The sequence below is a fragment of the Tyto alba genome, unplaced genomic scaffold (genome assembly GCF_018691265.1).
Source record: "Tyto alba isolate M040663 unplaced genomic scaffold, T.alba_DEE_v4.0 Super-Scaffold_27, whole genome shotgun sequence".
In the NCBI taxonomy this organism is placed as follows: domain Eukaryota; kingdom Metazoa; phylum Chordata; class Aves; order Strigiformes; family Tytonidae; genus Tyto; species Tyto alba.
Window position 1 is genome coordinate 13,717,508 of NW_024881301.1, and position 23,737 is coordinate 13,741,244.

At 41.0% G+C, this 23,737-nt stretch overlaps 1 protein-coding gene across 1 annotated transcript in view; it reads left to right on the forward strand.

Moving 5' to 3' along the window:
* The first annotated feature begins 2,550 nt into the window (after window positions 1–2,550).
* The window catches only part of GNAL (G protein subunit alpha L), a 192,771-nt gene continuing 171,584 nt past the window's right edge, over window positions 2,551–23,737 (forward strand). The window contains exon 1 of the mRNA XM_042798000.1: window positions 2,551–3,316. Coding sequence (XP_042653934.1) covers window positions 2,872–3,316 — 445 coding nt within the window. The 5' untranslated portion in view covers window positions 2,551–2,871. The remainder of the gene's footprint in view (window positions 3,317–23,737) is intronic.

The following is a 23,737-nucleotide window of genomic DNA, read 5'->3' on the forward strand; positions in this document are numbered from 1 at the left end:
ATTAACCTCTGATTTGGATGACTAACCTTATAAAATGTTGAACATTATTCCATGAAAGATTTTCCAAAGAGTATTCAGATCAGAAAACTGCATCATATTGACTTTCCACTTTAAATTCTTGAAAAACTGAGTTCACGGTAGTGTGGAAGTAGTGGTGATCACTGTTCCTCTGGAGAAAGAAAGAAGACAGGCTGTTTATTGTTCTCTATTAGAAGTCATAAGAAAAAAAGTAAGAATACTTCTCCCTCACGACCCAATTTGCTCTTGTAGGTCACTGAAGGATCTTTCAGTGGACCAAGCATACTCTCTTTGACATTTTATAAGGTGGAGTATCTATATCAGGCTGAGTGGCCTGTTTTTCAAGGATGCTACCTATCCATGGCTGTTATTAAACTTGCTGTTATTTCAGAATTATTTATAAAGCATGTCATTTTGCAGTGCATATTGTGCCAGGTCTCCTCTGTAACCCTGGATATATCACTCACTTTCACTGTTACTCCCTAAGTATACACTGTACTTGCCCAGGATCACTTTATTAAGAGAAATTTTACCTAATCTGAACTAATTTGGACAGATTATGTCATTTCTTTTACTATTTGGAAAGCAGCTCACGATTCTGCAAATGTTGTATGCACCAAGCTCTAAGAATCACCTTCACAAAACTAAATATGCGCATTGACATTTGAGCCCCAAATATTAACTCCCTAACTTTCACTGTTATTTTGATTTTTTTTTTTTTAACGTTTTTGTTCTATTGCTGGATGAGTAGCAAATTCTCCCATGTGATCCAATTACACTGAAAAGTGTACAGCTACTAATCCCAGGATTCCAGCCATTCAGTCCAGACTGAACATTTAGATTGTACTCTTCCAAATTCCTGCTCTGATCTTTCACTCACAACCTAAGAGATGGTGTGTCCTTATGGTCCATAAAAACTTTCAGTCAAGACACAGCTGTGCTGCAATAGTGGTGAAATATCCTCTGCTGTGATCTAACCACTTACATGTTTTGAAAGAAGATTGCAACCCGGACACTATATAACCATGTATTAAAACATACAATAGAAACAACAGCTGTTGGATGCTCTTCTGGGAGCTAAGGCATCTTTCCAAATAGTTGGTAAGTATTTTGAAGGGTATAAGAGAACAACATCTACAGTGTGCTGGATCCTGCTAACATTTTCACTGGCAAAACTTCCTTTGTGTGGTACAATCACAGACAGTTGATGCTATCAGTTAAGAGGCATCTATTTATTTTATGCTAATATAGGGTGTCGTTTTTTTTTTCCAGTGAATGTTAAGGCAAAACTCACTGCTTGGTAAATGCGTATTTTACAGGACGTTTGCTAAATCGTTTGACACGAATAGATCTGTCACCAAAACAATTCCATAGCCAGGAACTAAAAACTGGCCAATTTGATCTAATTTGTTCATCGTAGAGAAGTATAGGAATTGTACCTCCCTCTATTTCTTCATGCAGCAGCATATAAATAGCTGTATCTATTAATATAATATTGGTCATGGGAAAAAATTAGGAGACAAAATCAATGAGCTAATGAAAGTGTCATTACAGATTCCAAAGAGACGCTGCATGAATAAAGAGGTTCATGAATGCAGCCGACGTTACTAAAGAGATTGTAAATTATGCTGAGGTATACGTCAATCACCAAGAGCGAACGTATGACCTGTGTTTTAAGATTTAGAGATACGATGCTTAATCTAGTAGACACATGCCCCTGAAAAGAGACTTACGATTTAATGAAATGTTACAGTGGGAAAACTGCTGAGCTTATGAGGAACATGGAGATAGACAAAGCAGGAGAGCCCATTTGAGACACATTCGGAGGAACAGTCCAGGGCTTCTCGCGTGGAGGACTGCCGCTGCCTTTGGATGACTTCAAGCACCAGCCTTCCCTCCACAGCCCACAGTAGCACGCCGCCGAAGTACTACTACCGCCAACACTGACTGCGAGAGTGAGCAAACCCGAACACCGCCTTTATTTTCTCCTACCGTCGCACCCAAAGCCTTCCTCCCACAGCACCGTTATTCAGCGTGTGGGCGAGAAGCCGCCATGTGTGTGTACAGGGGCTGACAACCGTGTCGTAGCTGTGAGGGACGGGCAGCAGGCTGGCGGGGGCTGCGTCGGCCTCTCCCCGGGGGCCGCTGTCACCCTGAGGGGGTGTGCGAGGGGCCTCGGCCATGGCTTCTCCCCGAGGATGCCGGGGGGGGGGGCTGTCTGTCTGGGGCTCAGGCCTGGGCCGCCGCTCAGGAGGCACCCACCGCCGCGCTGCCGGGGATGGGGGAGTGTGCAGCGCCCGGGGCCCTTCCAGGAGGGAGGAAACAAGGAGGGCGGGTGGTGTAGGCAAGGCGAGGGGGCGAGGGTTTCCCAGCCTGTGCGCGGAGCGGTTCCCGCTCCGCGCACAGGCTGGGAAACCCTCGCCCCCTCAGCGCGGGCAGGCGCCCATCGGGCGGGGGTGGTGTGAGGGGACGGCGGAGCCGTTTGTTGGGGGGGGGGGGTGGGGGGGGGGGCGGCTGCGAACGTGTGTGCGCCTGTGTGGCGGCGCGGGCGGCGTGCCCCCGCCCTTCCCCCGCCGGCGCCCGGCGCTGCGCGGTGGGCTGGCGCTGGGGTATTTACGGTAAGGTGGACCCGGCGGTGGCGGCTCGGTTGTCAGGTGATCGGCGCTGAGGAGTCGTCGCCGCCGCCCCGGGGAGGAAAATGCAAGATGGCCCAGCGGGGCCGTGAGGGGCTCCGCGGCGCCCCCTCCCCACCCGCCGCCGCCTCCCCGGCGCGTAGGGCCGGCGGGAAGCGCTGAGGCCAACCCCGCCGCGCCAGAGCCCCGTCCCCGGCGGGGCGGGGGGGGGCACCGAGCCATGGGGCTCTGCTACAGCCTGCGCCCGCGGCTCTTCGGCGACGCCGGCGGCGGCTCCATCTCCAGCGCCGGCGCCGCCTCGGAGCCCGAAGCGCCGGCGGAGCCTCACGCCGCCCCGCAGCCGCAGCCCCTCGGCGCCCCGCTCCGGCCCGGCGGTAAGCCCGGCGGGGAGGCGGACGGGCCGCCGCTGCTGCTGCAGAACGGCGGCGGTAACGGGGCGGCCCCCGAGCGGCCGGCGGTGCCCAGGGCCGGCGGCCCCGGCGGGGGGAAGGCAGCGCGGCAGCAGGCGCTGCACCAGCCGCCGGCGCTGCAGAGACCCTGGGAGAAGCTGCGCCTGGAGGAGCGGGAGGCGGAGAAGGAGGCGAGGAAAGTCAGCAAGAGCATCGACCGGGCGCTCAAGGAGCAGAAGCGGGAGTACAGGCAGACGCACCGCCTGCTGCTGCTGGGTACGTGTGCGTGGATCTGTGTGTGTGTTTGTGCGTGTGCCGGGGCGGGCAGGTGCCCCCGGCAGCGCCCCCTCCCCGGCTTCCCCCGTTTTCCTTGGGCGCCTTCCATCCCTTTGTCTCCCCGCTGCACCCCCGCCCCCCTCCAAATCCTCCGCCGGCCCTGCCCTCCCGCCCCCCGGCCGTCTCCGTCCCCGGCCTCTCCCCCAGACAGGTTTACACCTTCTTTTCCCCTCCTCCTCCCCCTGTTCTCTCCTCCCTCCTTCTGGCCCTGGCAGCGGTTTTGCAATGGAGAACACGGGCGGCGCTGGTCCTGCGAGGGCGAGCGGCTCCACCCAGGGCCGCCGGGCGGGAGCGATGCGGGGGGGGGGGGGTGGAACGGCGGGGGCTGCCGCGGAGGGGGGGCCCTGCCCCGGGCCGGGGGCTGCCTCGGCCAGAAGTTGTCTTGGTGCCCGAGCAACTCGGAAACATTAGGAAAAAAAAAAAAAAAAAAACAAACAACAAACACAACAAAAACCAAAATCCACAGTAGAAAGGAGGAAAAATGGCCATGCATGAGATGCGTATAGCCTGTGGATGATCCTCTTCTGCCGTGTGTATCCGGGGATGATGGTTTGATGAGGAGCGGTAGTATGGGCTTGTGGCTCCTACAAGAGAGTAGTGCTCTTGGGCGATAGGCTCCTTATTTAAAGAAGCGGTGAGCGGTGTAAGGGGGGGATAAGTGGGCGTAGGTATGTATATTCCTCACATACATCGCCTCAACTACATGATGTGTTCTTCAGCTGTTGGCCCTCAAATTGTTTAGGGATAAGTTGTCAGGTTTTGTCCCCTCTTCTCTGAGGTGCTACGTGCGGTCTGCTATTGCCGCTGCTCTTTCTAAGCATTAGTTAATAGTCTCCTCCAGAGGATTTGTACCAGCTGATACATTTACAGTATGAAAACCACAGGGGTATCTAATACAAGCATCTCATTTCCTGCAGGAAACAGAACAGTCATACTGCAGGGTTTGTTTTTTTTTTTTTTTTTTATGGTCTGAGCAGAAGGCTTATTTGGCCTCTTAGCTGTGGTCATAAATCTCTGTTTTCTGTTAGTGTGGAAATACTGATTTGCTTTTCCATTAGCTTGCTTTGCGTGCTTTTATAAAGTTGCATGGTACGGACTTTTGGTGGTTATCTGTGTGCATTCCAGGTTTTGGGTAGTCTTATGTCTTTCTGTAAAGCTGTGTTTCTTCCGTGTTACTGGATTCCTTCATTCCTGATGGTGGGTGAGAGGAGGAGAAAATATGAAATACAGCAGAACACAAAAGGTATAAGCAATGTTTGTCAGAACTGGAGTGCTTCAATTCTAAATAAACAAATCATGGGCTTTGTTATTTCCCATAAAATACCAGCCTGTAGGATACCAGTATAGCCAGTAAAAGGAAGGAGGAAGAAGATGTAATTCCTGCTCCATTGAATTATTAATATTCTTTGTAAAATGTTTCTTCTGATACTCGAACTGTTACTTTACATTTTAGAGTTAAATACTGTATTCCATTTAAAAAGTGTATTTTTAAGAGGTTTTTCTTCCTGTAACCTCTTAAGGCGTGTTGTGACCAGTATGGCTACAAGAAGGCAAAGATACTGGTTGGTGGCCTTCCTCTAGAGAGCAATGTAATTGCTTGAACAAAAGGATCTGAACAAATAGATACTGCGTGTAGACTGTAACATGGGTGGTTGTCATAGTAAACCAGAGCAGTAAACACCTGTTCAAAAACAATGCAATTTGAAAAATAAACCATCTCCGACCCTTGGCAACCTGAAAGAAACTCAACACTCCTAAGACTCTGTGTTGAATTTTGTATTAAATTTGTGTCATAATCAGAAAATACTCTCTTGATCTCCGTATCGCAAGGAGGAAATGCTGTATTATTGTTTCAGCCCTGGCAGATCAGGGCCTGGCATAAATGTTTGATTTGGATGTAGCCAGAGCTGCAGGTGTTTTGTGTTGCTGTTTGCAAAGAAGTGGAAATGCTGCTCTAGATAAGAGGAAAATATTTAGAATGGGGAAGGATTTGTTTGTCGGAGAAGGAGTAAAGCAAAATTGCATTGCACAAGGTAATCATTTTCAGTCTTGCATAGAGGAAAAGACATAGGATGTATACAAAGGTCTTTTTTAGAATAAATAATATTATCAGCTTGGTATTTTACAGCATTTCTGGTGGTAAATAGCTCAATCCCTGTCCCTAAGGTCTTCCTGGCAGAGTCAACCTGAAAAGCATACCTTTGCTAAAGAGAGGAGGAGTATTTTTGTAGATCAACATGGAGGAAATGCATAGCAGAGAAATGGTGAATGCAGTGACAGCAGAGCACTGTCACAAAATAAACAAAGTTGAGCAACAGCGTTGGTGTGGGCTTTGTTTCTTTTTTTAAATACAAGTTTGTAAATAATAGCTTCATTTTGGTTTGTCCTTGTATGTCTTGCACATGAACAAGTTTGGAGAATATTATTGAAATTTTATAGGAAAATGCAGTGTATGTTTTAAGGAGCTATTACTAGATATCAAAAGGGTATGCAAATAAAAGCACTAGTCTAAGAATACTAATAATCTCTAGAGTCTCTAAATAAGTGGTATATTAGAAGAGAATCTTCCATAAATGTTTGAAAATGACCTTTCCCTAAAAGCACACTGTTTTCATTTGACGTAATAAAAGGAGAATTAATCAGCTTTGTGATGAGCTGTGCACATAAGTTACTAAAATACTGCGAAGTCTCAAAGCCTTTTTTTAGGGTATGTTGGTAAATAGCTCTCTAAGAGCATGTTCTTGCCTGTCACAGCTTCCCCTCAACTAATGTCTTGTGCTGCACATGATGTTTTGACACTTCCCGCTAGCTTACGTTCAGAAACAATGTGTTTTGTCATAACCAACAGTTGTGAAAAGGGGAGTGTATGGTAAGTCTTTGAGATCAGCTCTCTCTGTGTCTCCCACATGAATAAGTGTATCTGTAGCAGGTGGCTATAACTGTGATGTGAGGGCTTTACTGGTGCACTGGAATAACAGCAAACATGATTTGGGTTTGTTTGTTTTTCTTCTGCAAGAAGATGAACCCACATAAAATGGAACCTTGCTTTTCACTGCGATTGACTGTTTCTTGTTTAATGTCCACTTTAAAAAGATAAAGGATTGGAAACATTTAATTGATTATTGTGTGCTGTATTATTTGTGTTTTCTTTTTTAATTTAATTTTTATAAGTAGAAATGTTAATCTGTGCCGAATTCTTAGGATGCTTTTGCAAACCCTGAGATAAGGATTATTATTTTTTTTAAGCATGCATATTTACTGCAGAGATTTACAGGGCTTGGTCAGAGCCTTGTAGCTTTGGTTTCTGTCTTGTTTACTGTTTGGTCTTTTTTTTTTTTTGAGAACTGCAAACACTCTCTTCCACAAGACTATTTTAGCTGCTGGTTTCCTAGAAACTGTACAAACATTACAAATCACTTTGTAGAAGCAGTTTAAATTCTCATTTACAGTCTCGTATTAAAACTACTTTGGGAGGAAGTAGGGTGAGGGGGGATGTAGGGTGGCTTTAAGCAAAGTGCTAACCATTGTAGTATAATTAAGGCTCATGTAATGTTGAAGTAAACCATAGATAGAGATTTTTTTTTTTTTCCCCTAGATAGCTGTTGTCTTCTAGTCTCCTCTTTTTTTTCATTCCTTGCGTTTCCCGTGACTTCTGGTTGCTGTCCTAACTTTGAATGACTGTCTCAAGCAGAACTCATTCTTTTGCACTTCCCTGCTAAACTGAAACTGAAAGTGCTGAGAATAAAGCTTTCCTGTACAACAGAAACTGAAAGTACTGATATGGGAATTGATGGAAGGAAAATGAACGTAGTAATTTTCTTCATTTAAGAAGTACTGTAGCTGCTTACATGATATTACAGGATTGACTCGGTTATGAAATTTAGACATATATGATGACGTTTATGTACCAAAGTGTATAAAACATACAAAGAAACATAGCTACCCTGAATTCGTGGATATCAAACACAAAGATACCTTGTCAAGCTTGGGGAGTTCCTAAGCAGTCGATCACTGAAAGCTCAGAGGTGTATAACAAAAGTGATGCTTTACTATGTTTGTTTGTTTTTGTTTTTTTTTTTTTCTTAGCTACACACCTCTTGACTGTTGTCAGAATTAAACTGTATTGCAAAAAGGATCTCTGCTCAGGCAGTGGCTTTTAGGCTAAGATTGCAGTCTGTTATTTATGTATGCTGCATCAGCAAACACTTAAGTTTATCATTCCCAAACTAATTTTTAGTATTAAAATTTAAATCTTAAAAAAAAAAAACTTTAACTTTTATATAATGCCAACTCATTCTTATCGATAAATACCTGAATTTAGTTTGTTTGATGTGCTGAGACTTTCCTTGTGCCTGCATAAGTCTGTGTGCTTGGGTTTCTTTTCTTTTACCACCAGAGATGATGCCACATGTGGTCCGTATCTGAGCTGAGCATCACCACTTGTGTTCCAGGGTCCTCTACCACCAAGCACCCTCTTGTTGCATCCTGTATATGCCTATCTCATCTTTACAAATAAAAATTTTTTATTTGTGCTGCTAGATTTAGGAGCCCTTCAGCCAGGTAGTTCTAGTGTGTAGATAATGGATATTTAATTGATAGGAACAGATATTTTCAGGACTTTGAGGTAATGGGTTGTAAGTACTGACCAATGTAATAAAGGAACTGGGTTTTGTGATCCTATGCATCATTTGCATGTCTTTCCAAATGCGCTTGTGGTTTTGTTGTAATTTATGCCATCATATTGAAGACTATATGCACTTCTGGCAGATCAGGAGACCAGTAGGCAGAAGTCATCAGGGCATGTTAGAATTAGTTCTTAACTTCGAGGGTTTTTTACTGAAAGTGATCCATGATTTAGATCACTTAGCTTTTTTTTTTTTTATTCTGTAGATTACCAACTAATTGCATTTAGCCTATGTTTAGCTGTTTTAACTGTTTTCCATACTTTGATTCATTTTGCTTATTTTTTAATCGATATTTAAGAAAAAAATACACTTCTTTTGTTCTATTCCCTGTTATGTGTAGCGGTGCTGGGAGGCTCTAATTGCTGTGCAAGGGCGAGTTCTGCACCTGTTACTTAGGCAATATGAACTTTCAGTTATTAGGCGAGTTTTGTGTATCGGTGTGTATTCCACAAATGCTTACTGTAACATAATGTCTTAAGCAAGCTGTGCTAGTATCTTCTTTGTCATTTTGACCTCCCATTACCATTGTAACTTCTCAATTGACTGCAAAAAATTTTTAAAGAGTGTGTAAAACTTATGGAATCGCACATTTGTTTTCCCTTTCCTCAGGCCTCCCCCCGCACAGTTTAGAAGAAAGAGTTTGAAACTTTGTTCTTATGTTCATCCGTTTCCACTGCCCAACCCCACACCCCATATTTTCTGTTTCATCAGTCCTTTGGCATTCTGTAACTGCATCTTACCAGATTTTTTCAATCTCCAAGATAACTGCATAAATAATAGTTATATTGCAGGATCATTTTTGTTTTCCATTTTAGCATTTTTGACACGGTGAAACTATAGAAATTTGGGGAAATATTTACCAGGTTTTTTTCCTAGAGTCATGACTTTTTTCAACTTTCTTTTCAAATTGGGTACCATTTGAACTTAGAAAGTTGAATTAATTTTTTAAATAATCCAGCATCCTGGCTGAGCTGTAGGGGAAACGTGGCTCTCCCTCTGCTTACCAAGTTTAACTTACTTGATAGCCTGTTCTAGAAACATTTTGCTTTTGCTAAATGATATGGAAACAGTTCTTCTCCATGGGCTTTCAAATAATAGTAGACAAACAAAATGGTGCAAGTAAAATAACAGAGCTGTTGCTTGCCCTCCAGTAGAAGGGGTAGAAACTTCTGAGTTATCATTTTGCATTGGGAAAGTCGTGACCATACCTTTTGGTATTTTCTTAAATTCTGTGTGGTTTGGCTCTTTTGTGATGTCCAGTAAGAGGCACTTCTTAGGGTAGACACTTGATGGGTTGAACAAATTAGTAAAATGGAGCAGATGTTATTCAGCCTGTTGACTGGTGCCACAGTCCAAACAAAATTTAAAACTTTCACTGAAGATGTAAATCTTTTTTTAGAGATGAAAAATGTATGTCATTAGTTGCTATGTTCTTAATAAAACCAGTCTTTTGTAGACAGTTAAAATCATCCAGTTATGGTTAAGACTTACAGCCTTGCACGGTTGTTCAACCCTGGGAAGTATTTGTTGTGCTGCAGTCATCAATACATCTTTCACTTTATGGGTAGAAGCTTTGTATTACTGTGCCATTACTTACAACTGGTTTAGGTTTTTTTAATATTTTGGATGTTTTCTTTTGACTGATAATATCATAAATCAAAGGTTCAAAAAATCCAAAAGAAAAACCTCCCAATTAATGTCTGTAACACAGATCATAACATCAATCACCTGTAGTGGAAGATCTTGACCGATGAGATCTCTTTGTAGTCAAACCTGAATTGCTTCCTCATAATCTAGTATTTTAATCTAGTATTTTAAGCTGGTTTTAAATTGAAGTTTGAAGAATTATAAATTCCATTTCTATTTAAAATAATGTTAGGTTTCAGGAATAATATTCTTTCCCAAAATACCATTACTGTAGGAAGTCAAGTTCAGGTCATATTTTAAATTCTATACTGCTACCTTTAACTTAATTTTAGCCAAGAATTTACATCATGTGGGAACAACATGCATTTTGGAGGTTATAAAGCTGTTTAAAAGTATAAAGCTTTCTCCTTCCCCCCAGGTATTTAAAATAAACAAAAAGAATTGAAAAGTCTTTCACTTTCTCTATGATAGGTAATGCAATTCTGACAGTTTCTTTTAAGACTTCATTCCTATAAAGGGTGAAAAGGAAGCTTTTCTCCGCAACCAGTTCAAGCGAATTGTCTAGTTGGTTTTCAGAAGTTGCAAAAAAGAACATTTCTTCTGTGATTTGGGTTAGTGCATGCAAGGGAGATAAGTAGCAGGTTGAAAGCATTTGTAATAAAAACCTGACAGTAAATAGAGTCCTCACTCTCTGTAGGTATCATTTCCCTACTCCCAATCCCTCTTATTAAATTATTTGAAAATACATATTCTGATACATGTAATTATACTCTGTATTTAATTTTTCATATGTGGATTAAAATGGAAAGAAAGAGTTTTATTTTTCCATCATGAAGAATTAAGACTATGTTAAACTGCCAGAATTGTGGATGGTCATGGATCCTTATTCTTCTGTGCAAGCAACTTAATCTTTTATTGAAATCTGTCATGAACATTGCTGGAGACATTACCAACTCTCTTATGCTACAGTTCTCTTAATTGTGAAGAATTAGCCATTCTGAATCTTGAAGTAAATGGAGAATGCACTGCATGGTGTTAGGCAGTGCCTTCTTAATAATCATCTTTATTTTCTTGAACACCTCACATGTGCAGGATTAAGCTACAACAGAACCAAGTTGCTCTTTTTCTTGAGGGAGAGCACTCATTCATATTTCACATGCTTGGATTCATTTAATTTTGATTGAAGAATAGTTTTCTATTCCACATGATACTTTTTCACATAGAGATACACACATGTGTCTGTGTGTACACACACACAACCACTGAAGTTCTTGTAAAATGTTGTAGATAGCCATGAGGAGCCTAGGTGAGTTAAACTACCCTTCAGGAATATGTGGTTGGATTATATCCTGGCATATCTCATAAGCATAAAGCTTCGTAAGAACAGGGCAAGTCTAATGCATTCTCTAACAAGATGGGGTTTTTTCATCCTTTGACTTGCTGGGCATTTGAAGTATAAAATAGATCTACGGTGTTACCTTCTGCCAGTTCTGAGCTTGCTGTACTTCTCTGAGAGATATGAACAGGATAGTAAGCGCTTCTAACGTGCACCAGTCTTTACAGAAACAATTTTTTCTTTTATGTTCTTATACAACCTATAAGCCAAAGATGCAGGAGAATTTAATAACTTATATAAAGGACATATGCAGAAATAACCAGTTCATAATCTGCAAAGGTATGGTTGAAGAGAATTTTTTTTAAAAAAAAAAGTCTTTTTTCCTTTCTAAACGTCAAGATGCTGTGGAAGTTATTTATGTCTTGTAATGTGTCTGTTTTCTAGAATCACTTTATTGCCTAATAATAAAAACTGAACAAAGAAAAAAGTCCTTAATCTGTACTAGGTAAGTTTTTATGCTTCAACTGTGCTTAAGAACCTTGTAGTATATGAGTGTTATGTTGTGCTGTGCAACCTAGTCACGTAGAAACAATCAGGAAAACTGCATTGAGGATCAGCTATAACTTAAGATGATTTTCAGATCCTTTTATTCATTGGGTCTACTGACTTGTGAGCATGGCTTAATGCAGAACAGTAGCTGTTAAAACTGTTTTGTTTTTATCCCTTGAAAATATTTCCATGAAGGAAACCAGATGGGAGCTACAGGACAATAGTTCTGGTTCGGACTGAATAGTTGATCTTTCTCTGATTTAACATTTTGAAAGAAAAACAGAAATCTTGAATTCTGTAGAGTATTTTTTCACACTTGAGGGCAGGGGGGCAGAAAGCACAAAAACAACTAACCAACCAACAAACCACCCTTCTTTCAAACCAAAGCCATCAGATTTTGTATGATTAACAGAACTGAACTTCAAGTTCATATTGATCTGATTGTCCCTATAGATGAAATAGCACTGGGAGGGGAACTCAAGCTTTTGGCACGTGGAAAAGACTGAATAACAAACTGCATTTAAATAACTGCTATGCATTGTTTGTCTTCATAAATATATTTTCCTTCTTACTTTTAAGGATATTTTGAACAGCCTTATGCAGATCAGGAGCTGTAGCAAACCCTCTGATGCTTCTGTGAGTTTCTAGGTGCACCCAGGGTATATGAGGCTGTTGTTCCAAATTCCATTGCTGCTCCCTCAGGTCTTCTTATTGTACTCGATGCGACATCTGAATTCATGATCTTGTTTGTTCAGCAGTGTCTTTCCAACTTGATTATTATTGAAACAGTACAATTAGTGTGTTGTTGGTTTTTATTGCGTGTTTTATTTTAAATGGGGAAACTACAGTAATATTTAAAGAGGCAACATACTAATTTCTAGGACCTTCTACCTCTTCATATATAGAGGTGAGGATGTTGACTCAGCAGAGAGGGGAGAAAAAAGAGGAAAAATGCCTGCAGTGGTGTTTGGCTTGCAATATACAGAACTCTCTCTGTGGATTCTAGCTCCAGCTATATGTCAGCTATGTCTTTCAACTACCAGAAGTGGAAGGAAAATTTTTTGATGGAAGAGCTGAAAAGGAGAGAATAGTTTCTTAATACTTGAAGTTGCTCATAATTTAATGTAGAAAGGATCACATGAAGAGTAATCCACTCCGAAGACCATACAGCAAGAGTCCTTGTCTAGTTAAAAGAGATTCACAGATATGTGTTCTATCTGCCAGAAACTGAATCCTACTTCCTAACGTGTCAGGAGAAATTAAAGCAATGCAGTAAAAAGCCAAACAGGCTTTCAGATGACTGTGTTACAGAAGGGTTTGGGGAGTGGGCAGGGATGAGATGGGACTGTCTTTCGTGCTGCTTCGTGCTATGCCCAGTCCCACTGCTAGTGCTCCTGGTCCAGCAGTTTCAGGAGAAGGAAACAAGGACTCTGCTCTGAACAAAATCGAGCACATGTTTCGCACTGGATCTGGCTCCCTATACAGTGCTTAAGAACAGATATGTGTTAATATCTGGTTCTGCTCCTGGGAGAGACCACTCACCTTAATACCACAGTTTCTTGGGGGTTTTGTGCATTACTTGTGTGAGCAACGGTACAGCCTGCCAAGGTTCTCCTGCACCTGGTGTTATAGTAACTGTAGGCTGGGTGTGGGGCAAAAGAAATACATAACTTTCTCAAGCCTAAACGGCGTGACATCAGTGCATCCTGCTGTGTTGACAGACATTGAAATGTAGCCTTTTCTTAATGACAGTATTTCTCAAAAAGATGGCTGAAAGAGTGTAGGAGCAAAAGTTTTCTGTGGTGTTGTTTGTTTTGTTTTGTTTTGTTTTTTTTTTCTCTCCCCTCCTTTGACTTCCTATTTAAAGTGAATCCAAAGCCTCCCTGTAATATCTCACTTTGCATTTCTTTACAGGTCAACAAAACTTATTTAAAAGTAAGAATTTCTGCCTTCCCCTGCCCCCCCATGTATTCTATATCCTAATACCTTGGTAAAAGAATAATTAGAAACTTACTTGAACTGACTGTTTACATGATATGCAAAGAAACGCTGAATTAATGTCTCTTAATCCTATGTTAGAAAAAAGAATTTTAAGATACTACTGAGTACCAAATAAGCAAATATACAGTGTCTTTTCAGTTCAGTACTTTATCCTCTAACACAGTTCTCTCTAAGGTTAAACTGATAAAGATTTTATCAGTTTAGCTGCTTCATCAGCATGAGGTAAGCAACCAGACAATGGAGCAAATTTAAGGAATTTATGAATAAGTAAACTGAAAGTCCACAAGTGACCAGTAAGATTTTTCTCTTCAGCTATCTATGTAGCCAAGAAATTGTTTTTCTTCCCAGTAGTCTGTGTGCTCTAAATTAAATAAGTTGCATGAATTTTAATGTGACTATTACTAAGGTAATCTTCATATAGTGTTCAAACAGTGGTATTGTTTTGGGACCTTATTTCAGTTCTGAATAGGACACACACTCTGTCCTACCCACCAACTTCAGCTTCTGCTTGGTTGGAATTCATACTACACTTGCTTTTTCCAGCTGGTTTGTAGATGTAACTTGAATAGCTATTCCATTCCTTGAAAGAAGACAGGCTGGAAAATATTCCTTAAAAGCTAACTGTGCTTGTATTTATTTTCTGGAAGAAGCATTGGTTTTATTTTTTTTACTTGGTTTATCAGAGAACTCAGAGTTATTATATATCCAAGTCTTTCTGAAACTGGCCTGTAAAATCTTTGTACTCCACTTCTGCTTCTAGAGATATGACCTTCCGGTGACTCATTGAAGAGTATTATTTGACTGTACCATGCTTATCAGAGTTGCTGTTCTCCAACATTATTGCTCATCCACACTTCAGTCTTTTGATAAGCTGGCATTATTCACAGTGGTATCTTTAATTGGTGACTAAAACTTCACTGATCCTGTGAGGACCTTACTAGCAATACTACAGCTAGTTGATGATTCACAGTTAGTTCTTGAAATCCATCTATTAGCTGATTCCTGAGCCACCAAAAAATGTGTCGTATTGATCATTTGCAGAGTAACATCAGGCATACATGTGCTGCTTATTTATAATATCAAATGTCTTATATTGACATAAGCCCTTAATGAACTATGTTTGTTATCAATATTCCTTAAGTTTTTATTTTTAATTAGGCAAATAACTTACTACTAATTCAGTGATCTTAGGTGGTAAATACCAGTCCTGTGCTTGATGCAACATGATTTTTATCAAACTGTGTAATCTAATGGAATCTCAAACCTGAAAAACTTTTTCTGAGGCCCTGAGGTTATTTCGTAGAGTAACAGTATATGTGATTGATATTTTTTATGCAGTTATCTGTGGTGATTTGCAGGACATGCTCAGATCCTTCCTATAAGGAATTCTCCTGTAAATATTAAAAGAACTACTTAAATCACCTTATGGAGAGAAGGCAAGAATCTCTGTTTAAAGAATTACTTGAATTGACACACAGAGCGTTTTTTGCTGTTAGGTAAAGAACATAATCTGACATTTCTGGGTGAATGTTTTCATTAAACAATGAGGCTGGTTATCCACATCTTGTTCTAGCATGGTCTAGAAGAACATGGTGCTATTATGATTTCTAGCAAAACAAATAATTCTCTTAACTTGAGGAGGTATTTTGGAAACAGCAGTGTTTTGCTTGGTCTGTTCCATCTCTAGAGTATAGTTGTTTTTTAGGGTGGTTCAAACTGTCTACTTCCCTCTCCTTAATAAAAAAAAAAAAAATTAAATTGATACTTTCAACAAGCTGAAAATGCTTTGTCAAGATGAAATACTAAGCCAAGTGAATATTTACTGCTACTACAGACCAGAGCAGAAGCAAAAAAATCTCCTAATATTTTTTGTTTGTTTCTTTTATTTGTTTCTGGCTGTGGTCCAAAAGTGTCTTCTGTGCTATATTAGATCTTGCAGGAAGTTGCTTGGACCTTTTATGAGCACTGCCTTTCAAATCAGCTGACTCATGTTACTTTTTGGCTTCGTTGTTTGTGGCTGGGAAATTACTGATCATTCAGGTTTTGAAATCATCTTTACCATAGAAGAGTGTAAAGATCTTAAATCCAAGCACTTAGTAAATTAACAGTTTTATTTTGGGTCAGTTTTTTGGTGGCACTTTTTGGGTAGCAGTTAAGAAGGATAATATCTGTTTCAAAAGCTGCTTATTGTCAGAATTGTTGTATATGTTACATGTTGGAAATCAACTTTTATTCTAGCCCTTTACCTACATATAAAGGTAGGGTTCTTAGCTTCATAATACTCTTCTTTATTAATAGATATTTGAGTGAAGAACTAAGTCTCTGTGAATACATTGGGGTATTCTCATTCTTTAACTTGTCCTAAATGCACACTTAGAATTACCTCAATTTTTAATATACTTGACTGAGTCCATCATCCTGTCATCATAGACAGTCTTTTTTTCTTTTATTATTCTTTAGGTGTATACATTTTTTCGGACCACCGGATGGTTTGAAATGTTTTCTTGACCCTCAGCCATGGTTGACAATGTACTTAACATTTCAAAGGATAGCCCTTCCCCTGTGGGTATTCTGATAAATTCTCTATCTGGAGCCAGGAGCGTTTTAATTAACTCTTCACACAGGAAGCCTTCCTGTGGAGGAAACATGCATTTTCTTTAAAAAACTTCCAAAATAGATTGCGAGCATAAATTGTGGAGGAGGAAAAAACTTTTAAGAGTAAGAGCAGTTATGTTACTGATTTTGCTGTAGTATGTAAAGATATGAAGTTGTAAGTCAGTGTAATGTGCAAGTATGTAAAATGCATACTTACACTGAAAGCATGGTAAGTCTTGCTGTGGGTGCAAGAATCCCAGATATGAACTTAACTGTGCAGTGTCATCAGTCTGGAATTTATTGCTCAAGCTGGAAGAGGGAGTTGAGACCCAGAGGCATGGCAAAAAAACATTTTCGTGAATGTCATCTTTGAATGTCTCATTTTTCAGTTTAAATACGGTCCATGTCATCAGAAGTGCTTCAGAAGTACTGAGAAGTTTTGCCTTCCAGCAGCTTTGACTGGAGTCAGTTGGTTAGCACTTAAACACAAAAGTGTTGTGTTGCACACTCTGAACATATCAATTCCTTTACGAAGCATATTCTTTATTTTTGTTTGAGTGCTATTTTTGTCTCTTTGTACCTGGTTCAGTCAATGGATACGTATTTGAGTGATGGTGATAATTATTTGTTTTAAAAGATTATTTTTTTAAAATTTTTTCTTTTTTAAAGGGAGCTCTTATTCTGAGACTTAAAACTGGAAATGCAGTTTCTTTCAAGGAGCCCATGGAATACAGTCTGCAACCCCTGACTCAACAGCAGGATGCTGAAGAAATTAACATAAAATTCAAAACATCAGACTTCTTAAAATATTGACAGAAACACTTATTTGCTTGTGGTTTGGTTTTTTTTTTTTTTTTTTTTTTTTTTTTTAATTTTCCTTTCTGATCATAAATGTTCATAGGTAATCATAATGGAAAACTTCAGGTTGAGAGGCTAAGACCTAATAAAATCAGCAGAATGGTGTTGTATAATGGAAATCATTAGGAAGACTCACCTACAACAGTTAGTAAGGTTTGGTTCTAACTATAGTTAAACTGTCAAATACGTGTGCAAAGATGAGGCATTTCCAGCATGAAGGCTATCTGTTCAAAAATTGATATATATGCTTTATATCAACATGCATTATGAATATGTTGTCTTTGATTACATGACTATCTATGCTTCCTTTCTACATTCTTCATAGGTCCATGCCTACTTTACAGTATATACAGTATAGAATAAATACTAGTAACTGAATAAGATATGTTGACTGCATGTCATCTTTATTTTTTTTTTCATGTGGAATAATTCTTGCACTGTATATAGAACTCTTTAGTGTCTGATGTGGACTTTTCTAAGCAGTGAACCATAGATATGTTTCCTGTTGTACAGATGGAAAATCTAGGTAGATGTGGAACATGCTCAAACTTGTCATCTAAATTTTAATTATTAGTTTAGATGTCTAGAGTCTGGTCTGCCTCAAATTATTTTAGAGAACTGGTACAAAAAGCTACTACCTTTGATGTCCAAATTACTATGTTAATGTTTACTAGAATTTCTGAAAACTGCTTCTCATTAAATACTGTTGAGAGGGGGGTAAATTTAACAATAATGCTGCAGCTGTATAGCTTCCTCAGGTGGCCATGTATCCAAGATGTGAAAACTCAACTGGGAAGAAACTGTACCTCTTGGTACCATTTTTATATTCCAGTACCAACTTAATGATCCGAGCCACTGAGATGCTGGTCAGGCAGGTTCTCTGTTATGACAGCATGTGAAAGTCTTCAAGTCTTACAAGTATACTGTTTCTGGCTTTCCAGTCTGTGATCTATTTCTAGTCCAGGGAAGAACAATGGCTTGCAGCAACTGCTGATACCCTTTTTGTCTCACTTCGGATAAGCATAGGATGCAATATAGTGGGGGGTGTTCTGGCAGCAGTGTGCCATGCTGGGAAAACTGTCCCATGTTGTAAAGATTATCAGACTGCATTGCTACTGCAGATTCTGATAACTGAAAAGTCTCCATCTGACCTGCTTTAAGAGCAAGAGAATAAGCAAAGCATAATGGACAAAGCACCAGGCAAAGGTATCTGAGCCTAGACAGATGGACAGTCATATTCCTGCAAGGGAAAACTTTTTCCCTGCCCTTCACTGCTAATGCGTAGCAGAAGTGCCTGGGGGAAAAAAAAAAATAATGAAGAAACAGCTTGTTCTTGCAGTCAGTAACCTGATTTACCCCAAACTGAAACAGAGTAGTCATTAATGAGTTGAATGTTATCAGGATTTTCCTGTACATTCAAGCTCCTTGATTTGAAGCTGGAGAGCAACCGAGTACCACACCGACCTTCACTCAGCCCTTCCCCCTCAGAAATGGGAAGGAGAAAACGAAGCCAAAGGTTTAGGAATCCAGATAAGGACAGGGAGGGGTGGCTCACCCACTCCAGTCACAGGTAAAAGACTCATTAGGGGAATAAAAAGAACACCACTTTAATTCAGACGCTAACAAAGACAACACCAGACAAGTTGGAACAGTAAGAAATGCTACTACATCCAAAAAACACCTTTTCCCCATCCCTTGCTGCTTCTTGTGCTCAGTTTTGCTCCCGATCTTTTTACCTTCTCCCTCAGGGGGCAGGGGATGGGGGTTACAGTCAGCTCATCACTCCTTCCTGCTCAGGAGGTGGGGTGAACACCACACATTTCTCCCCTGCTCCATATGGCTCCCCTCTCACTGGAGACAGTCCTCCACAAACCTTCTTCAATGTGAGTCCTTCCCATGGGATGCAGCCATTTCCATGCTGCCCTGTGTGTTGCAGTCCTCCCAGCACCAAACTACAACAGAGAGGGCTGCTTCTTCCTTCAGAGTCCTGGCTTCCTTTAAGTGCAGACACCTGCTCTGGTGTGTGCTTCTCCACAGGCTTCAGGTTGACCTTGGCTCCACTGTGGACCTCTGTGCATGGCAGGGGGGTGGCCCTGCTGTCTCATCACAGGACACGGGGGCTCCACTCCAGTGCACATCTTCCACTTCCTTCTCCTTCCTTCTGCTGACCTGAGTGTTTGTCCTTGTTGCAGTTTGAGCCCAGAGAGCAACTGAGCACTCTGCAGTTGCTCACTTCCCCCTTTCCCCCCAGCGCTGAGAAGGAGAAAATAAACAAAGAACATAAATTTATTACAGACACTGCCAACACTTAGTAGACAGAGTAGGACGATAAGAAGCATTACCACATCTTTAAAATACCTTCCCCTCCTTTCTTCCCAGGCTCAGCTCTGCTCCTGATGTCTTTACCTCCTCCTTCCAGCAGTACAGTGGCAGGGAATGGGGGGTGAAGTCAGTGCTGCTGCTTCTTCCACCTTTGGTGGGGGGAGCTTCTGGAACTTCTTCCACCTGCTCCAATGTGGGCCCCCTCTCATAGGAGACAGTCCTCCACAACTTTTCTCTAACTTAAGTCCCTCCCATAGGATACAGCCCTTCCCAAGCTCTTTCAGCGTGGGACACCCTCCCACCCTGCAATCCTCCCAGTGCTGAACTACAACAGCAGGGGCTACTTCTTCCCACAGAGTCCTGGCTGCCTTTGGGTGCAGCCACCTTAATTTCCTTGCAGGGCCCCCTGCAGGCCATGTATCAGTGTCTGCTCTACCACAGACCTCCATGGGTAGCAGAGAGGGGCTGCCCTGCTGTCTCACCACAGGGTACAGGGAGGGTGTCTCTGCTCCGATACTTCTCCCCCTCTTACCCCACTGGTGTTGACATAGATGTCGCGACTCCTCCTTCCAACTCCTCCTCCCAGGTCCCTTCTTAAATACGTTATCACAGAGGTGCAGCTGATTGGCTCGGCCTTGGTGCAGAGGTGGGGCTGACTTGGAGCTGGGGGAACTTTGAGAAGCTTCTCACAGGGGGCCACCACTGTAGCCACCCCCCCCCCCCTTCTACCAAAAACCTCAGCACAGAAACCCAGCACACTCTTTCATAATACTTACTGCTTTTGTTTACCACCTTGAGTGATTAGACTGTTTATGTAGTGGTACAATTTTTAGTATAGAGCTCATGTATAATTATTAAGTCTGTCATTTTTCCTTAGAAAACATGCTTGACTATAAAAATTACACTTAATGATCATGTCATCAGTGGGCTGGATAACAATGGAGATTGGAAATCCTGCATTCCTTAATTGAGACAAACTGGAATCCAAATCCCATTCAAAACATAATGGAATTTTATCTTATTATTTTAGATCTTATATCTATTCTGTTGTTCAGGGCTTGTCTTGTATCTGTGGCACTATGCTTGAACTAATAAATCCTGTGGGATCTTAGATAAGCTGAGGTCAGTGTTGGATAAACCATGTCAGTAATTCAGAAATAACTGAGTTACAGAACTGGTTTCTGACTATTGTAACTTCTGGGTATTGCTGGTTGCTTTAAAAAGGCCTGGAGAATTATGAAGAAAGTTAAATGACTTGTCCACAAACGCAGACTAAATTTAAATAGAATTTGAGTGACTATCTGAGCAGATGTGTGGTCAAAAGAAACTGTGACTTGGCTGCAACTAGAGTGGAAGACCTGCATCAGTATACCTGAGGTGCCAGATGCCTTCTGTGGTAGCACTCAGAGCTTTATCCTGTGGTCCCAGTTACCTGCTAGTTCAGGTGTGAAGAGCGGTGCCGCTGGACACGACGGCATGTGTGTGTGACCTGCTGTGCAATCACATGTGCAGTGAAGCAAACCTCTCTGTGGCAAAGAAAGGCTTTGGTTCTTTAAAGAAAACTGTAACAACCTGTTTGCTGTGCCAGATGTCTGTCTTTACACCAGTTTCACTGGTTCACAGTCACTACTGCCATTTGCTGTACTACCTTGATTTGTTCGTTACTCATTATTTGCTTTGCATTGAATGAAGCAGGATTCTGTAGCTAAGTTGTCAGGGCTTGTCCCACAGCATAATTAAAACTGTTAATGCTGTCTTTGCAATTTTGTCAATTGGATTTAAACATAAAACGAAAAGTTAATTTTTATGTTCATTTTATTTTAAATGCAGCTTGGATTTTTTTTTTTATATATATTTTTTAACATGGGGAGGTAATGGTTAATTTCAAGATCAGCTCATGAAAGATCATCTTCTGGTGAAACTTCTGTACAAGACAGGCAGTGGTCTGGCATTTTTGTACGAGTAACCATTCTTTTTAGCTCCTCCTGAAGTAAAAGTCAGCTTTTGTTTCTGGTTGTTTATTTTTCAGGCCCACGTATTTTCAATCACCTTCTGCCAGATGTATGTTAAGGCTCTTCTGCAAGACATTCTCCCCAGTAATGATAGGAAGTAGTTCCTTTAGGAAGGTCGAGTGGTCTTAAAGAGCACTTTGATGGAATGAGGTGTACTGGATTGGCACTCACGCATCTTACCATGTTATAGTAGATGCAACAGATAGAACAGAGGTGCGAAGGCATAAATCTAGGACCTCACATTTGATGGTATCTCACTCTGCAATCCTCACACATGGGTTGTTAATTTCATTAAATGTTTCTTGAGCTGTTTTGTGACATTATATGAGGAAGATTGCTCTCTTGCATTGAGAACTCAAGTCACAGATAAACCTGTTGCCACCAAAACAGCAATTACGAAGACGAGTGTGAATAGTCTCAGTGGAGATGTATTCTACAGCTACAGGTTACATTCAAGCTTTGTAGTTCACCAGTGATAACAGGTCAACTGTAGACATGGAAAGAGCAGCTCTGAAGATACATGTCAGAGTTTATTACAGCTTGTGATTTGCTTTTCTTCTGTTCCCCCCCTACCCCTCTCTTCCAGTTTGCACCATGTTTGTGATGAAATGCATACACTTTTGTATTGATTGTGAAATTTTCTACTACCTAACCATTTAATACAACAGGCATGTAATTTAATTATTTCATTCCTGTCTCACAGTTTCCCAACTTGCCCGTTTTTTAGCAACCTTTCTTATGGAGAATCTAATCTGGTTAAAGGTAGATATTGAAGTCATTGAGAGCTTTAGAACCAGTTCGTGTACCCTTCACATTTTCTACAACTTCTGGTCCTGAAGCCAAATGACAAGGAAGGAGGATTGGTGACTGTCCTTTACTTAGTAAATCCTTTACACCTTCTGATGGAGATGGTTCAGATTCAAGTGGTGGTAGTATCCAAAGTTATTCAGGTCTAGAACTGCCTTACGCATTTTTTTTTTGCCACCAATTTGTAAAGCAGTAAGTCTGACCAACTTTGTCTTAGGCAATATTGGTGTTAATTCGAGGTGCATCTGATTCCTCTTTTGTGAGCTGTTTGCCTTCATCCCTTGAGCTTTCCTCCAACTTTTGGGTTGCTGTATGCATCAGACATACAGGTGAAACCACCTTTACTCATCTATAAAATAATTTGATTAAGCAAACAGACCCTTCTGCTGGCTAGAGCCTGACCTTTCCTCTGATATCTTGATCTGAACCTTATACCATCACAAGCCATGAAATTCACTGAAGGAATTATACACTCTTTAGAGATGGAGAGATTCCTATTTGCTAAACTTTATTTTACAATAAATCTCTTGGCCAAGATGTGATAAATGTGATACCAAAATCACATCTATCTTCTTCAAGATATGGGACTTTGTATTCATGATGCTTTATCCTTGTCATTGCCTTGGCAGAAAAGGAAGGACAGACGTTAGGTGACTTCTGATGTGACTGGTGTGTGCATTCAGTGGATTTTCTCCCATTAATTATTCACCAAGCTATGAAACAATCCTGTCACTGTTCCATGGGGACACCCTCTTCTGGGTGTGGAGCTCACCTAAGCAATTTTATTACACAAAGATTATAATCTTGGGAAGAACTGAAGCTTCACACCAGCTTCTTTAGCCATTCAAAGGCCACACAAAACATTGTGACCTGCCACAGGAGATCTGTACATCAAAGTGATGATGGACATCTCAGCTATAATGCATTACTACCACAAAACAGCAGGCACAAACTGAAGTCTCCTTTGCCAGGAAGTGATTATTCTTTGTGATCGTTTTCCAGACAACTCATCGGTTTGTTCTGTTCCAGGGCCTTGATTTTTTAGTGGAAGAACTGAGCAGAGCTTTGTGTCTCATCTTCTGATGGGCTGATTTTCTGAGTTAAGTATTTTTTAAGAAGCAGTAGAATTGTTCATTTTACAATCATTTCCCCATCCAACTTCTTACCATCCCTGAAATCTCTCTTACCACTTAAAAGCAGAAAAAGCAGCTAATTAGCAGAATGACAAGTTACTTACATATGTGTAGATCAGCTGGACATCTTCTGCCTGTAAACCCTCTTCTGTTCACTTTCCCCTCTACTTGTGATCTCTCTTAGTCATTGTTCCTCCCTGTCTGCACATTTGTTTTGCAATGTTGCTGGATGTACTATTCTGTATATACCCATGTGCTGAGCTTGAGGAAGGCTCAAATGCCAGTGTTCCCATAGGCTCCTGCTATTTTTTTGAGCAATACAATGTGCACATTTACAGTACTAGTGTACATGTTAACTGCAGACATCAGTCACTTGAAACTCAGTAGTAATGAGTAAATAATAAACTCACAGGTCT